This window comes from Grus americana, chromosome 3 (genome assembly GCF_028858705.1).
Source record: "Grus americana isolate bGruAme1 chromosome 3, bGruAme1.mat, whole genome shotgun sequence".
Classification (NCBI taxonomy): domain Eukaryota; kingdom Metazoa; phylum Chordata; class Aves; order Gruiformes; family Gruidae; genus Grus; species Grus americana.
The window spans coordinates 50,867,149-50,884,740 of record NC_072854.1 but is presented as its reverse complement, the minus strand read 5'-3'; the positions used below and the strand labels follow the sequence as shown (position 1 = coordinate 50,884,740).

General features: G+C 35.8%; 1 protein-coding gene and 1 long non-coding RNA gene across 3 annotated transcripts in view; one reads left to right on the top strand and one right to left on the bottom strand.

Annotated features, from left to right (window-relative positions):
• The window catches only part of AK9 (adenylate kinase 9), a 76,826-nt gene that overhangs the window by 53,022 nt on the left and 6,212 nt on the right, over positions 1–17,592 (top strand). The window contains exons 23-31 of the mRNA XM_054820540.1: positions 1,592–1,710; positions 3,387–3,606; positions 5,792–5,854; positions 6,649–6,864; positions 8,675–8,893; positions 11,962–12,175; positions 13,125–13,326; positions 14,488–14,634; positions 16,225–16,445. Of these exons, the coding sequence (XP_054676515.1) occupies positions 1,592–1,710; positions 3,387–3,606; positions 5,792–5,854; positions 6,649–6,864; positions 8,675–8,893; positions 11,962–12,175; positions 13,125–13,326; positions 14,488–14,634; positions 16,225–16,445 (1,621 nt within the window). The remainder of the gene's footprint in view (positions 1–1,591; positions 1,711–3,386; positions 3,607–5,791; positions 5,855–6,648; positions 6,865–8,674; positions 8,894–11,961; positions 12,176–13,124; positions 13,327–14,487; positions 14,635–16,224; positions 16,446–17,592) is intronic.
• The window catches only part of LOC129204473 (uncharacterized), a 21,345-nt gene continuing 6,347 nt past the window's right edge, over positions 2,595–17,592 (bottom strand). Inside the window, exons 2-6 of one of the 2 annotated variants that reach the window (XR_008576403.1) lie at positions 16,565–16,685; positions 16,313–16,426; positions 13,263–13,418; positions 4,551–4,637; positions 2,595–3,528 (exon numbers count right to left, since the gene is read on the bottom strand). This is a non-coding gene — a long non-coding RNA (uncharacterized LOC129204473). The remainder of the gene's footprint in view (positions 3,529–4,550; positions 4,638–13,262; positions 13,419–16,312; positions 16,427–16,564; positions 16,686–17,592) is intronic. The other variant, XR_008576404.1, reaches the window with a different exon arrangement.

Below are 17,592 nucleotides of genomic sequence, written 5' to 3'. Positions count from 1 at the left end.
GCATTCACAGATGCCAAGGAAGCTGCCAAAGGTGCATTCAAGGCCACTCACTATTGTCTTGAAAAGCCAGGGAGGTCCCTGATAACTGGAAGGTCATGTTCCTGATGAAATAATAGAAGAACAGGTAATACTGGAAGCAAATGCTTCAACACAGATGGAGTACAGAGCAAAATCATGGATGTCAGAACAAAAATTCTGGCTTTCATCAGTTAAATCTAAGAGGAGGTTCTTTTGGCAAGTCAGTTTACAACTCGGTCATCACAGCCAAAAATATAGCAAGTGTTCCTGGCACTGATGGTTATAGCTGGCGCTCACTCAGCTTTATTTTTTTGGCATCAATACATGTCTTGCACAAAGGCACTTCTGTTAGTATTTTTTCCTCCTCATCTTTTTATCTGCTGGTAAACAATCTTCTTCTACATTAGTATTTTTTTCTCGCACTTCTTGTAAAGCACTTTATCTGATGGCATGACCAAAACATAGCTGATGGAATTGTAGTTCAGTTTAGAAACCCATTCATTAATCCATGCACAAGACTCTAGAGGAAAAGGTTATGGACTCCCTAAGCATTTTTCTGAGTATGATTACTACCAGACCATCCTGCTATCCTGTTTTTCACTGACCCACTACCTCTCCAAAATAATTTCATTTAATTTCCTTGGTATCATTCTCTTTCACTTTGGCACAAGACACTAGAAGCATATCTGTCAAAGCTTAAGGTAAATGTCAGCTATAATATTCACAGCAAAAATACTAAAGGCAAACAAAACATACCATGCAGTCTTGGAAGTTTAGCAAAATTATATCATCCTGGTTGGTTTAGTATGTGTCAACCAAAGCCCTTGCAGCACTGACAGGTCTGGGGAGTGACCTTGTCCTTCGAACCGCCACTATGTGGGGTGTCCTCTTTTCTGTACCCAGAATATACATCTCATGTTTCTTTTCTTTTATGAAATAAAATTACATATTCTGAAAAAAACCCAGTTTTTCACAAGAACATAACAGCTAGATTTGGCATTTGAATGCTCTGCATTTGGCTAGTCATTAGTACTACTACTGCTCTGTAGAACAATGCTATCTTTCCGATTTCTGGTCATGTGCCTATACCCGGTAACCTTACATATCTTTCTTTGACATCTTTCTTTGGATTGCATCAACAGATAAAAGTTGCTTGTAAAAAGTAAAGAAACCCATTCTGATGTACAGCATGAGAACATGTATAACTAAGTGGAAAACTTCTTGTAGGCAATTAGGAGAAACTGTGATCATTTCTGTTTGTGAATTTAGCATCTATATATAATTAAATACTTAACACTTGTGCTTGGGTTTAGGTTTCATTAAAACTCATACGGCAGCAATTGCCCCAACTCTAGAGAAGTACCCAACCCCAAGCAGGTGGAAAATATCCCAGAATTTATAATATAGTACAGTGAAATATGACAAATTATTTTACTTTGTTTCTGCTGGTTTAAATCAAATGAAGACAGTACCTTACTTAGTCAAAAAAATAATAAATGTGTTGGGTAGATCTTTCTTTCTTTCTGGGTTTTTTTAATTTATTTATTTTTTTGTGGATTTTCTTTAAATAAAGGAAGTGGAGTTAACTGATGAGGAAGAAGCAATCAAAGCAAATCTAATGGATAATGAGGCACTGCCTTCGGAAGTCCTTGATAACATTGTTCTTGACTGGTGGAGGAAAGAGCCATTCCGGTAAACGTAATTAGAATCTCTCTTTTTTTTTAAATTAATCTCAGGAAGTATATCATCCATTGTGTCCACAAATACAAATAACTATTGCAGAGATTATTTCAATGCTCTTATACTTCTTATGAATGATGACCTACCTCTCAGTCTTGGTTTTGTTGCTCTATTTTGATTGATATTTTCACAGTAACATAATGTCTCATGTGCTCTACACAGGACTGGACAAAAGTACTTAGTGCATTTGAATTGGATTAAATCTCCTGAATAGCCAAGTCGTTTTTGTGTGTTTACAGGATAGATATGTAAATAAACCTTTTATGTTTTCATGTAATGAATAAACATGGAGAGTTGTAACTATTGGTTTCCACGTATTGTAAATATTGTGCGGAAAGCAAAGCCAAAGTATCAGTGGTCTCCAAACTAACACAGAATATGGTCATCTTGTGCATGCATCACAATCTGTAATCCAGTGATGTGTCCACAACAGACTTCCTTTCATATCAGAAAGTACATCCATAACACTGTGATAAATGTGGATTATTGTTGCATAAATAAATAAGATCATCGACTCCTAGAAAGCAGACTGGCTTTTTAGGATGTAATTTCAGCAGGGAAAATCCCTTTTTCCACATCCTATCTATTCCCTTCATTTCTGTCCAGATCATACCTGCTGGCAGCTTGACCATTCATAACAATAGTAGAAATGCCTTAAAAAGAATAAACAAGATCCTCAAATAAACTTTTGTCCTGTCAGCCCACAGGTAGGGGACAACATTCTCTTAATGGTGTAAAAATAGGGACATCAGTTTTAGGATAAAAGACAAAAAAATTACTCAGCATTACACATAATGTGATATTATATTATATTATATTATATAAATTCAGCTTCATCAGGGACTGTATAGCAGAAGAGAACCTTCATCACAATATATATCATGATCAATATCCTCCACCCAACTTTTCCGTACAGCATCCAGGACCACCTGTTCTTCCATCCATTCCCACTCCTTGTAGCTTCTTTGGCTTTCTGCAGTTTTACAATATTTCCTATTAAGGTCTAAAGTAATAAAGAGAAATATTAACTTCTTATTAACATAACATTCAGCTTTGCAGAACTACTTATCTAATTTGAGATTGTAAGAAAGAGCTCCAAAAGGCCATAGGGCTTTCCAGACATATCTGACCTGTTTTTAATAGCTGCAGAAAGGGAGATGTAGGTCATGCTGAGTGGTAACATTCTCTATACTAGAGAAGAAACTGTCAGGAATTTCTGAAAAATAAATTTTCAGGCGACAAGCTTTCTGTGGCAGATGTTACCAAAATCATGTTTGGGGCAGCTTCTATTTTTCTGAGAGCAGTGGCTAAGAACTACTGTTTTTAGAGTCACACAGGCAATACTGAAGACACGATTTATTTTGGTTTTTTAAAGTTATTTTTAAATAATTAATCTCTGCACATTAAAACATCAGAAGAAATACATTTGCTCGTACACCAATTAAAATACATAGTGAAGTATCAGTTTTACATTGTCAAAAGATAACACCTTAAAATATTTTTTAAGTTTACTCTTAACATATATATGTAATAAGACAGTTTAACATTTTTTTCAAATTAATTGCATTTCCACTGTGTTGCACTTTAAACTATATTGTGTAATGATAAATACTTTATTTTCCAATTAGGTCCACAGGATTTATACTGGATGGTTTCCCTCGTACTTTAGATGAAGCCCAGTATTTGTCAGAACGAGGACTCTGTCCTGATATTGTGGTTTATATTCAAGTACAAGAAAATGATGTTCTTGACCGTCTTTTTCCTCCACGTCTGAAAAAATGGAAAGAAAGACAGTATAAAAAAATGGAAAATAAAAAGAAACTGAAAGAATTGAAAGCAAAAATAAGGGTGAGTTTTCAGTCCTGTCTACTTTTTTGGAATTTCAGCAGCACAGGTCTGAACACAGATTCTAAAACTCCCAAAGCAGTGAAAAGCACACAGAGAAACAGCTATGGGAGCCAGGAGATACAGCTTCCCACATTCAGAGCATTCCTAGATTTTCCATAGGAACCAAAAAGAATTTAGGACTCCTTTCCTCATCTGTGCAATTAATTCGTGCAGGAGTTTAGATACCTTGCAGACCAAGAAAAATGTCTGACAATGCCAGACATCTGGAAAGTCCTGGACAAAAGGCAACTAGATGGAGATAGTGAATATGGCTATAAAAAATTAAATACATAGCTCAAGCATGGTATTGCTGTTGCTTCCTGGATTCCCTGAGCATGGGTTATTGAGTTGATCTGCATCCCCCATAGGTACTGTATGGTGTATGTCAACCGTGATACTCTGCACAGAAATGTAATAGCACTAAGGCACATTCTCAGTGCTGTTGCAGCTGCGCAGTCTCCCATTTGAACAAAGCTGTGCCTACTGCTGAACAGGTTACAAGTTACTTGAAGTAACCTGAAACCTCTATGCAGACACTTACAATCAGCACATGCAATATATTCAAGGTTCCTAAGTTTCTATAAAGTGAGATAAAGTACTTCACACATACTATCAGAAAAGGTCTGAGCATAAGTTACTACAGAGCAGCTGACACACGGGAAGTCAGTACAACAGAATTTGGGACAAGACTCATACAATACCAGTGAGCTTTCTGAACTGCTTGTGCCAGAGGTTGGCTCTGAGAATGCATATAATCTAGGAGAGTTAAAGTATTTTTTCAATTTAGTCCGTTGTGATGCAAGTTGGAGATCTTGCTGGAAAAGGTGCATGCTAGTGACCAGCCTACACTGCTGTACTAAGATCACCCTGTAAGCAGTTACTCTGATAATTCAAGTGGCAAATACCTGTGTTACAGATCGTAGGGTCCAAACTTCTAATGAACAGTGTAGGCATCAATATGGCTCCTGATGACAAAGGAAAATAACAGGTTCCTGTTTAAAATACATACACAAAACAGTGATACAAATTGATAAAGGCATTAAGAAGTAAGGAAAGGTCAGAATCAGGATTTCCTGAGTAACAGTAATTTGGTATTTGTGCTTATGTGTATTGCAATATAGCTTTTAGTTACACATTGAGTATTTTTCCATAGCATCCAGTCGATGAGCAAGTCAGATGGTGCTGTGAGAATGCAGCATAGCTGGGTGTACTGTTACCCTTTTGTTACTAAAGCTGGAGGACGTACAGAGAGTTTGGGAAAAGCAGACAGACCAGTTGAACGCTACCCTAGTTTCCTTCTCCACTGAAAGAAGCTGGCAACAGGATACTGAGAGTAATGAGTACATCTGCAGTGCCATGTTGTTCAGCAACACTGGAGTTTAGTCACAAGAGTAGAGAAAATTAGTTCGTGCATAGTTTCTTGCTGCTCTGCTTAGAATGCTCTGGTATCCAGGCCATTTCGTCTGGAGTTAACATGAATTTCTAAAATTGCACTATTGCCTGCATGTTGACATACTCAGTTTTTCTGATCTGAGTTCAGGTGACAGCATCACAGTGTGCAAGAACAGCAGTTACAGGTTGAATCCCCAGCAACCCCACTGGCCTTACATAGAATGCTTCTGCATATTACTTCTGAGTCAGGGTTTAGCCATCAGGTATTTGACATGTACCTACTGAGCATGTATGGGGGAATTATATTTCAAATGCTTATAACTTGGTCAAAATTGGGCAGTTTTAAAACAGGCATAGGGAACAGCACACATTTAATACTATATTCAGTCACCCCTTTGCCAAATGGCAGAAACCACCTATAAGTTTAGAAACTCTGTAGCTTACCAATAAAAATATTATAATATTTTCAGTGTGATCAGAATCACAGTCTTTTCCCCCCTACCCCAATCTCAATCTCAGAAGTTGCCAAATTAGCTTTACTAAAATTTACTTAAATGTTCACCTAGTAGAGAGGTATATCTGGTCTGCAAATTTGTAAGTTGCACAGATAGTATTTTTTAACATTAGAAGCAACTAGAAACAGAGTTTTAAGGTGGAAAGAACAACATTGATTCTAGGTCACATTACCAATACTCAGAGCAGAGCTTTTATTAGCAAGTATCATTGTCATCTTACATCGTTTTTTCACTAACAGGATGAGAGGATTGCTAGAAGAAGGGAAGAACTTTTAGCAGAACGAAAACAAAAGAAGCAGGAGGTAAGAAAAGAAGCTAATAAAAAATATTTTAAATAGCAGTGTTGCATTCATATCTTAGAAATTTCTAAGTCACAGAGTTTTCAGGGCAATGTAGAATAGTAAAAATGTGATAGATTGTCAGAAACTTTCAAACTACTTTAAAAAATAATTTGATGTTTAAATCGTTTTAGAAACTATTGACTCATGAACACTAAAAACAATTTTTAAAGAATTCTCAATATGTGCTCCAATTCAGCAAAATACTTAGGAATATGTTTTATGTATCTAATTTGTAAGCATAAGAGTAGCCCCACTAATTACAATTAGGCATGTGTTTTAAGTACCCTGTCAAATCCATGGTTAATCCAGAATAGGATTGCAGCAGGATTTCTGCCCAATCTCAATTACATAGCATATTTATAAATGCATTAATGTACTACTTGACTGCTCATGAAATTCAGTCAACTACACTTTCGGCTAACAAGCTTGTTTATAACAAAGTCCTGCCAAACTACAATACCATGTATGAAAAAAATACTCCTCTTATCAAAACCGCAGTGTAGCACTTCAGTTTTTTAAGCACTCTTGGAACTGGTACAGTGCTTCACTGTATGCATTATGCAACACCTCTGTATTTTTTTTCTGAAATATGATTCTAGAATTTACTAGATTTTTGCTTACAATAAAGGATACCCCAAAATGAAGTCTTGTTGAATTAATGATTTTTCTAATTTAAAAAGAGACAAGAATACCGTAAGTTCCTTCAAAACATCTGTATCATAGACATGACACAACAAAATATTTTACTTTTATAGGCTATAGCAAATAAGGAGCATTATGAAGCCACTGAGGAGGAAAATGAGAATGAAAATGAAGATGTTGAAGCTATACTTGAGGAAGAGTTATTAGAAGAAGAAGAACAAGAACAAGAGGAGGCTGAAGAAGAACAGGAGATCGATGCTGTTGACCGCATACAAAATGAAATTGCAGAAAAGTTTGGTTCAGAAATAGAAGATTTACAAGGTGTACAGGTACCTAATCCACTGCTTATTTTGTTAAATTATATGACTGCATGATGCAAGAAGACTTTTCAGTTTTATTGTAGTTGTCAAATTCAAAAGTTATAGTGCTTAAACAATCATGCTGCTGTACTCATGATCTAAATATGTAAGCAAGGTGAAGGCTGTAGTGAAAAGGTTCAAAAAGTATATAAGACTAGTATCATGGGGAAAAAAACAAAGGAAACTTTTGGGTAGACCTACCCCATCTTGGGGCCCTTAATTCCTTTCTGATAGGTCAGTTGATGCAAGTAACCAAACTAGACAGTCATAAATATATGAACAGTATTATGAAATAATTTTTAAGGCAAAATTCTTATTATTAGAATTATTCTTATTATTCTTATTATTTTGATAATTAATGGATTAAATGTCAGATGAATCAGGAATAAACTAACATTCCTTGCATTACAAGGAAGCATAAGCTGTGTGGAAAAGAGTAATGTTTTGTGCTCAGAGATTTACCTTTCCATTAATTTTGGAAGAAGGTGAATTATAAGTACTTTCAACTTTCCAAAGTGACCATAAAATGTCATAATTTTATTGAACTGTTCAATGAATATAATCATGTATCCCAATGATAATCACAAAAATAATTTTAAAGGTTCTGAATGAAGCTTGTTGCTAATTTCTGTTTTCTGAGTATAAACTGAATTTGCAAAATAAAATTGAAAAGAATTTAGGATACGGCCCATGACAGAAAATAAACATGAAATCCCAGTAACAGCTTTAGCTCTTTACGTGGACAATACAATGTTTCAAGTTAAAGCTAGTGGAATGCTACAGTTCCTGGAGCAATTTTCTCTCTGTCATTTGGCAGCATACCATTTGTTGCATTAGTAAACTGATGAAAAATTTGACCAGAAAAGGAACAAGCAATTAAGAGAGTCAGCAACTTTTGTTTATCTCAAGAAGTACATAAATCTCAGCAACTAGAGAGGTGACTAGTGTTCTAGAATTGGTTATTATATTGAGTTCTGCTTATGACAGTAAGTGGAAAGATCCAAGACTGTGGATCTATATAGATATTATATGTAAATTGAGGAATTACACAGAAGTAGTATCATATAATAGAATTACATATTGGGACTAGATATGACCAATAACCCCTAGTTACGGCTTACTCAGTATTTTTCCCCTCATTTTTTAATTCCAAGAACATTTATGCCTTTATAAATAACTTTAAATAACTTACTAGTTCTGATTCATTATGCAAGACTTCTTTATTGTTCTTTGAGTCTTTAATTGTTGGTCCTCTTTGACACTGTGGAATCTTAGTCTTTTATGGAAAACTAAAGGATGACATTAAACCACAGTAGCACTTGTAAAAGTCTTAGGTTGCTAGGAAAAACTCTGCAGAAAATGGATCAGGTTTGTATTTTACTTGAATAAAATGGGCAATAATAAGTCACCAGAGAGCAGCAATATTTTTAGAGAGTAACTAAATAAGCCATCCTAAGTTGTTTGGAGTAGGGAAAGAATGATATTTGATTATTTTTTTAATAAAAGATATTTCTCAAGCTTTAGCTTTATCGTGGTAGATTCCTCAAAGTTAACTGTCAGATTGTCCTTTGGGTTTTTTTTAGTGTGATATTTAATATAGGCTGGGTAATTTAAACTTCAATGGGCAGGAAGACCAATTCTCAAATCAAATTTTGCTGATTTACAGTGACTGAGAACATGCTCAAGAAATCCTTGATCATTCACGGAAAATCTTGCTGTCATTATTAAAAATCTGATTGTGTTTATGATTCTAATATTTCATTATGTTTTCGTTAACCAGGAAGAACTTGAAAAATTGCTAATACCACAAATCGAGATCAATGGAGGACGGAAGCCTCACATTGTATACTACCAAATATACAGCAAGCTGAATTCTCTAATGGAAAATCGTGGAAGCATTTTTGAGAAATGTTACCCAATAAGTTTGCCACTTGCACATAAGATGCTAGTTTTCTCATATAAATTTCCAAGTTCTTTTGGCCAGTGGGATCCAATCAAGGTAATGTTCTTAAATAACTGAAGAATATTTTTGAGAAGTAATAATTTTTAAAAATACATTTCACATAAAAAAATACCGTAAGACAGTAGCAACTAATACCAGAAATATTTAATGAAAACTACATTACTGAATCAAAACTACAACACTGAATATACACAAAATACAGCAAGAATTGTCAATAAAAGGTATTGGTCTTTTCAGTATTGCAGCTAAATTAAGGCTGAGAGGCATTAGTAAAATCTGTCACATTAGCATTAGTGACACAATTAAAGGTGCCACCAAATCAGAAGGATTTGGACAACAGAGATGGTCTTAAAGCCTTCCAGCAGCAGTGAAAACAAACTGAAAGGATTTGGGGTTTGAATTTGTAAGAAGCCACACAGGTGGCCACCAACCCTAGCAGTGGCAAAAAAGTAAACCAACAAATGTTATATGTATGTAATTCATCAGCAATAATTCTTTGTTGCCAAGATTTACAAATTTCAGAATCACAGAATCGTTTAGGTTCGAAAAGACCCTTAAGATCATTGAGTCCAACCATTAACCTAGCACTGCCAAGTCCACCACTAAACAATGTCCCTAAGCACCACATCTACACACTTTTTAAATACCTCCAGGGATGGTGACTCAACCACTTCCCTGGGCAGCCTAGTCCAATGCTTGATAACCCTTTTGGTGAAGAAATTGTTCTTAATACCCAATCTAAATCTCCCCTGGTGCAACTTGAGGCCATTTCCTCTTGTCCTATTGCTTGTTACTTGGGAGAAGAGACCCACACCCACCTGGCTACAACCTCCTTTGAGGAGGTAGTTGTAGAGAGCGATAAGGTCTCCCTTCAGCCTCCTCTTCTCCAGGCTAAACAACCCCAGTTCCCTCAGCCGCTCCTCACAGTACTTGCTCTCTAGACCCTTCACCAGGTTGTTTGCCCTTCTTTGGACACGCTCCAGCACCTCAATGTCTTTCTTGTGGTGACGGGCCCAAAACTGAACACAGTACTCAAGGTGCAGCCTCACCAGTGCTGAGTACAGGGGGATGATCACATCTCTAGTCCTGCTGGCCACACTATTGCTGATACAAGCCAGGATGCCGTTGGCCTTCTTGGCCACCTGGGCACACTGCTGGCTCATATTCAGCCGGCTGTCAACGAACACCCCCAGGTCCTTTTCCACCAGGCAGCTTTCCAGCCACTCTTCCCCAAGCCACCAAGTGGATGTAACTCCATTCACCACAACTCTTTGGGCCTGGCCATCCATTTTGAAGAGCAACAAATCTAATTCCACAGTATTTTACAGAGATCTGGGAAGCTGAGGTCAGAAAGTATTCATGTCTGTCCCCAAAAGTGGGCTGAGGTAGCAAGATTTTAGGTAAGATCAAGGTTCTAGAGGTAGCAAGTGAAATGTTAGGAGGTAAATTTTTGGCTTTTATGCTAGAAATAAAGGCAGGTGGGATTGTGAGTAAATCAGAAATAAAAAGGAGGATTGATTAAAAAAACCACAGTGAACAAGAGACAGAAAACAGGAAGTTTGTGAAGGAAACATACTTTGGTCTTCATTTTACTATGCTAATTAATCAAGTAATTTTTATGCCCTTTTGTATAGTCATCGTGTTGGGTCTTCACCTGTTCGAGATTATGTTTATCTTTCTTTAACCTTGGCAATCAGAATTGTATACAGATCAGCTTTTATTATGGCTTTATATAATCAAAATACTTACTTGATTTAGGATCAGAATTGCCTTTTCCATGGCTGCATCAAATTGGTATCTAATAATCTAGGGGCATATTAATAGAAGCAGATATTTCCTCTCTTCTGTCATTTCCAATTACTGAACCCTATCTTATATGTGAAATTCTTATTAGTCCCTACAAGCTAGACCTTGCACTTTGTTCTGTTAGATTTCACTATATTTTGTCATTTCATTTCTCCAGTTCATTCATTCATGCTGTACAGTGGTTTTTTACCAACCAAAAAGTACGATTCAGTTATAAGAAAGAAGTCATAGAAAGCTATTAGATAAAATCAGAGTGGTGTGCTGACAGTAGAAAGGTATGTGCTGACAACAATGAAAAGGAAATAGGATCATTTTGAGGATATTTTAGGGTATAATAGAAATGATGAAATTGATTAAGAACTGGATTTTTTTTTGTAGAAAGGCAGATAGAGTATATGCCAATTACTTTTAGACTAAATTGAGGGGGGGAAGTAGTTACGCAACTGATTAGATAAGCAGAGAATAAAAACGAGGAGCTGAGGGAGGAATGGGAGCAGATATGCAGTAGAACAGACTCCTGACATCTTATAAATTGAGGGCAAGCACCCTGAAATGACTTGATGCAGGAATAGGAACCTAAAAATCAGAGAAGGGTCTGGCAAAGTAATGCCATGCAATAGAACAGTCTCATCTCTTACTGTAACAACCAGATCAACGTATCTACATATTTACTGACTCCTTCAAAAAATACTAATAGATTTGTGAGGTATGATTTCCCTCTACAAGAAGCCAAGCTGGCTTTTCCCCATTATTTCATTGGCAGCATATGTATTTTACCAAAAGCTTTTCTGATTTGCCTTGTTGTGGTTTTACACTTCACCACAATGTAAGTATTGATATTCTCTACTGTTTTCTTCATTTGTACATGACTTCTGCCAAATACAATATCCTCAGTATATCTTCTACTGTCAGGCAGATAAGTGGTTTTAATTCACAGAGGAATAAAATTATTTTCTTTATTCTATGAAAATTTAAAAAAAAGTATTATGTTATACCTCTCTCACTACGCTCTCTTGATGCATAGAAAGTGTTACGGTACCACCTACTGGAAACAGTGAATATTCTTTTTCTCTTCAATGTTCACTTCATCTTTCTGTACAAGAATTACATATGTACGGAAGTTCCTCAGAGTCGGACAATATATTATGTCCATATGTATGAATTTCAGAATGCTTTGATGGTTTGTTTCATACAGTTGGTACTCCTGTACCTGCCTATAAAGCCACTTTCTGTAGGATGGAGGGGGAGGAGGCTTTGTCAAACCTAATCAACTACTTCCCATTTTATGTATGCTACAGCTAAGTGAAGGAGATGTAATCAAGCCACAACAAAGCCATGAAAACACAGTCTTCCCTGTAATCCATCGACAATATATTTATTTCTTTTCAAGTAAAGAAAATAAAGAAACATTTATGAAAAATCCCATCAAATATATTCGTCAGCCAAAACCTAAACCAGCTGTGCCTGTTAAGATTGCAATTGTGGGACCTCCAAAATCTGGAAAGACGACAGGTAGGAGCCAGTACTCTCTATAAAGCAAAACCTTATCTAATGACTAAAGCTATATCTGTCATTACTGCTATTACAAAATTATAAACCATTGTTGGTCTTCCTGCTTTTCTTGCTGGGCATACAATCCTTTAGTTGCATTCTCTAGTGTCTCATTTTACAGTCACATATTTATGCATTGTCCATCTGAATTTTATCCTAGCTTCTTAAGAAGTTAGTGACCTGGACTGGCACTTGGAAAATCCGGACTTACACTATTTATACCCCTTGTATTATTTCTGATTATTTTCTAATTGTTTTGTATCTCTTTCAGCCAATATGATTTAATGTAAAGTGAAGAAATATCCCTAGGATCAAGGACCAGAAGCCAAAACTCCACATTCCCCAGTCTGTTTCCAAACTTCTAGATTAAAAAAGCAAGATTTCCATCTTTCTCCCCTTTCCTTCTTCCTCCATGACTCTTTCAATTCACAGGTCTCTGCCTTTAACTGGAGGAGAAGTACATTCAGCTTACACCATGCTTAATGATTAGAATAGGGTGTTAGAAAAAGAAGAGACAGGTTCAAATTATCTCCTATTAAGGAGAAAATTTTAACCATATTTCCCATTTCTTGGATAAATGATCTAACTGCTAGGCTGTTCTGTAAAAGAGGCAGCAGTGGACGCATATTTTCTAAGATATTTAGTAATAATATTGACTATTGCTGTTGAGTTTTGTGCTGAACTGAATGCCGTTAGTGCATCGGGCATGCTCTGGCCATATGCAAAGGTCTGGGCCCTTTAGGAGCCTAAGCAGGGTTAGGTACCCACTTACCAAGATGATGCATTGGAAATGAGCCACGGAATGAGCTAAGCAGTTAGCTTCTAAGATTAAGGACTGACTTGTAACAGACTGCTAGGTTGTGATGTTGCTTATGTAAAAGTTCTATGTTGAAATCAAAATGTTTTGTAGTTGCCAAGAAATTTGCAAGTGTATATGGGTTACTGCGCCTGAGTATGGGAGATGCCATACGGCTAGTGTTAAACAATCAGCCAGAGAGCGAGTTGGCACTTACGCTGAAGTGGCATCTTCACAAAGGACTGACCGTACCTGATGAACTGGCCATCCAGGCTCTAGATGTGGCTCTGATGAATCACGTGTGTAATACCACCGGGTAAGAGTCTTGTTTGGGTTTCGGGGTATTTCAAGACATGCCAGTTCCTTCATAGGCAGTGATTCCCATGTTATCACTCTAAAACAATTTCACTAAAACACATCAATGGTTTATGCATTAAGAAAATAATCTGTACGAAATGAGGTTTTTCACATTACTCTGGGAAACCAGACCAAAGCATAATTTTCTGCAATTTTCAAGCAAGTATAGTCCAGTAAATCCAAGTAATATGCTTTAGAAAGTTAACTTTTTTCAGTCAATAAGCCAATATTTTCTATTCTCCTTTGAGAACTACCATTTTATCTCTTATACCAACTCCAGTAACAACGTGGACACATCTGATTCTCTTTGGTCATGCAGACTGGTTCAGTACTCAAGGTTTTTTCCTGGTTTTGTTAACAACCTAAATTATTAAGGAGGAACTGAAACCAGTGAGTCTTTCCACCTCGTTCATATGTGATCCTAATTTCCTAGGCCCTTTCTCTGCCACTGAAACACCTTCCAAACTGAGTAGACTTAAAAAGCTTCATGATCATGATTTCATGACATTCGACTCCTCTTCCCAAAAAGGAGAATTGTTACAGGGAAAGACAATTCTGGAATAATGTCTGAAAATTATTTGAGCTTGAGTTCTGAATTCTTTCAGCTTTTCTTTCATGTTAAGTACTGGAATACTGTTTCAGTATATTTTGCCCCAGTATTGCCTAATATGTGAAAAGCATTTCTTCTTCAATATGATTAAAAAACCTCTTCAAGTACCGTAAATCATTTTACTTTTCACTTTGAAAACTACTCCTCCCAATCCATATGGAGATTTCCCATAGTTAAAATTATGTTTCTGAATGATTGATGTGTCAGAATTTTAAAGTCCACCAGTTTTACAAGTCAGATCCATTCACTTACATTCCTATCCATTTTGCCCTTTGTGTATTTCCTTTACTCTTTACTATTTGTTATTCTATCTACTTGATTTTTTTTTATTTGATTGTAAATTCTTAGGAGTGAGGACTGCGTGTATCAAGTCAAGGGAGTGATAACTTCATGGCATGGGTGTAGACTTTTGTCTCTATTGAGAATGTACTAAGAATATATATAGTCTTAATGGTCAGTTAGAAACTGATTTCTTAGGAAAACTGTCTTTCTGTTTCTGTTTGTACGCAGAGTTGTAATTGATGGATATCCTGTAACAAGAAAACAAGTAAACCTCTTGGAATCGACTAGGATAATTCCAGTGAAAATCTTTGAATTAGAAATGGATGCAAAGGAAGTGTTCAGAAGAGCACTGTTGGATAAGGAAAGCATGAATAGGTAGTGATGCTCCCTGACAGCAGTACTTTTATCCACATGATATTCTCATTTCTCTATGTGGCTCAGTGCTGTACCCGGAGAGGCTGTATCTAACCTGGTGCATAATCCAGCCGCCTCCAAACTCCACATATGAAAAGACATGGGCACCAGACCCTCTACATTCTAATGCTTTGATTTCCATAGACCAGAAACGAAGACACGAGGAATTTGTGGCGTGCTCTGGCCAGATCCCCCGATTGCATGACTGAGGTCACAGATGTGCAATGCTGTGCATCCACTGCTTAGTTTAATTGTTTTTAATGAAACCGTCCATCAGAAATGTTACTAGTTCACTCTGCTGCTGAAGTTTATTATTCATCATTTCAATTATTATCATCATAAGGGAAATGATACTTCATCTAATAAGCTCTCTTTTAAGTCTTAATTGGAGTTCTTTTAAAAAGATGGAAACAATGTATATTTTAATAATGTATACAGGTTATGAGTTACTCATCTAAATCTTTCAATTCAGCTTGCTCCCTTCTTTGTTTTTCTAAGGACATAAATATTCTGTTTAAAGAGCTGTTAGTTGTTTTTGAGGAAGAGCAGTAAGTAGTTTATAAATGGGCAGAGAATTAAAAAGAACAGAACATTCACCTTAAAATTAAATTGTATAAGAACCTGGTTCTCATTAGAGGAAGTGTTTCTAAGAAGTTCCAGATAGTTTAGAGCATTATTGTATGCCTCTTTCATTTTGTCTCCCTTTTTATCAAGCAATCAGTACAATGCTTAATTGTTTACTGAAAGCCTAAAGACAATTTGTATTGCGAAAAATTAAATTAATGATGTCTTTTTGAAAGTATTTACTTTAAACTTTTCATTTTAAATACCAAACTAATTACATTTCATAGGCTTAAATACAAATCAAATGTGCAATATCAGATATTTCTGAAAGGTACAACTTACAGAGAAATTAATCCTATTAAAACAGAAAGTTATCTTTTTTTGGCGTCATTTCAATTAAGAACCAGAACAGGAAATGCTTCTATGTTCTAGACAAAATATCTCTTCTGGTCTTGCATAATATTTTTAGAGGTCAGATGGATTCTTTTCATATATGTATACGTAAATATGACAGACAGTTTTCAAAATACATCCAAGGATTATGGCTACTTCTTGATTTCAAACAGCAGCATAATTCAAAATCAAGCCTGTTTTTCAATAAACAATTGACTTTCACTTTAAAAGTCTCATAGTGTTTTGTCTAGAGTACATTTAATGGTGTACTGGTAGTGTGTGTCAGTTAATATGTGCTGATAAATTCCAAATCCTTTACAAAATTACTGAGTTGTATTTGGGACATAAATAGCAAAAGTTTTGTTCTTTGTTTCTGAACATAACTGTCTGATCATAAGTACGCTGCTTGTCATATGTAACTGGTAATATTCTTAATAAGAAAGTTGTATTTCTCAAATATGTTCTACAGTTTCAAATAAGCAGAATTTTGTAAAAAGGACTTAAAGTGAACTCTATAAATTACACCTGAAATTCAATGAAATTATCTAATCTTAAAACTCATATTAAACCAGTGTTATTTTTCACTCTCTTCAGACCTCCCTACCCTGAACATGACAGCTCACAGATTCTAGCTATTAAAAATTCCTGCTATAAACAGCACATTGATGCAATTAGGACTTACTATAAGAAGGAGCATCAGAACTGGTGTGTGATTGATGCCTTTCAGAGCAAGTGGTGGATCTGGAACAAAGTACTGCAGGAAGTTCAAGTGGCTGTTAAAGAAATCCAGATATACCTGGAAAGAATAAAAGAAGGTAAAAGAAAAACAAAGTTTCTCAGAATAATATTTGTTTCTTTAAGAAGTTGCAATGTAATGAGTGTATTTCACCTTCCACTTGCTTTGGATGAAGCTAATTCTTGGGCACATACATACCCTCAAATTCTTCAGTCTCATCTGGAGAGATCTTGAAGAGATCTCTTGAAGAGAGCAAAGACAAAACCAACCACAGGACAGTCTGAGGCCATCTTCCAAAGAACAGGGTAACAGAATACAGCTGAAAGAAGACAGAGGTCTCAACACTGGGTTATAAATCACAAAGGGTACCCCAAAGTATACAAGGGGAACTATGACTTGCAGCTTCACTTAAGTGTCAGTGGAGGAAGAGGGAAGGAGGGAGGAAATGTTAATTATAAGTTCAGAATTAAAGTTAAATATGCCATCTGAGTTAATTTCTGCGATGTGGGAGGAAAAGCACGTTAGTCTAAACTGGTACAGTTCCCACTTGAATTTTTGTGTGTCAGCATTGGTCAGGACTAAATATGCCTTTTAAACATGCCTGTATAGTTTAACTAGAATTCCTCTGAAGTGCAGACAGACTTCCTTATCTTATATCCACCTTTTGGTTTTAACTTTTACAGCTATGTGGCTCCACTCTTCTCAAAAATTGCACTCATAAGCAAAAAAAAAAAAAAAATTAAAACATATATAACTTTTTCACATCAAGCCTGAAAAGCACAGTTTTTAAATAGTTTGGGTTTTATATGATATTTTATTCAAGATTATGCATATATTTCATCCAGATAGACTGTAGCATTTGCAAGACAGGAATGAATAAACGGGAGGCTTTCATCACACTTTGTACTCTTTTTCACCAATGTAAAGAAATAAAATAATAGCTGAAATGTTCCTTAGCAACACGAAGGAGTAAAACAATAAATCATAAATAAAACTGTCCCAGCAAAAACAGACTAGTAAGCACACAGAGTATCCCACATCATTAATAATTATTATATTTCTGAAGTGCAAGAAAAATTTTATTAAAATTAATTGGTTAAATGGGTTGCAACTTCATTTCAGTATCAATCTATAAAAATGCTATTTTCTCATTATTTCATCTCATTTTCACACGATGAATTATAAAATCTTCTAAACTGTAACATTTCTGAATAAACATGTTTGAT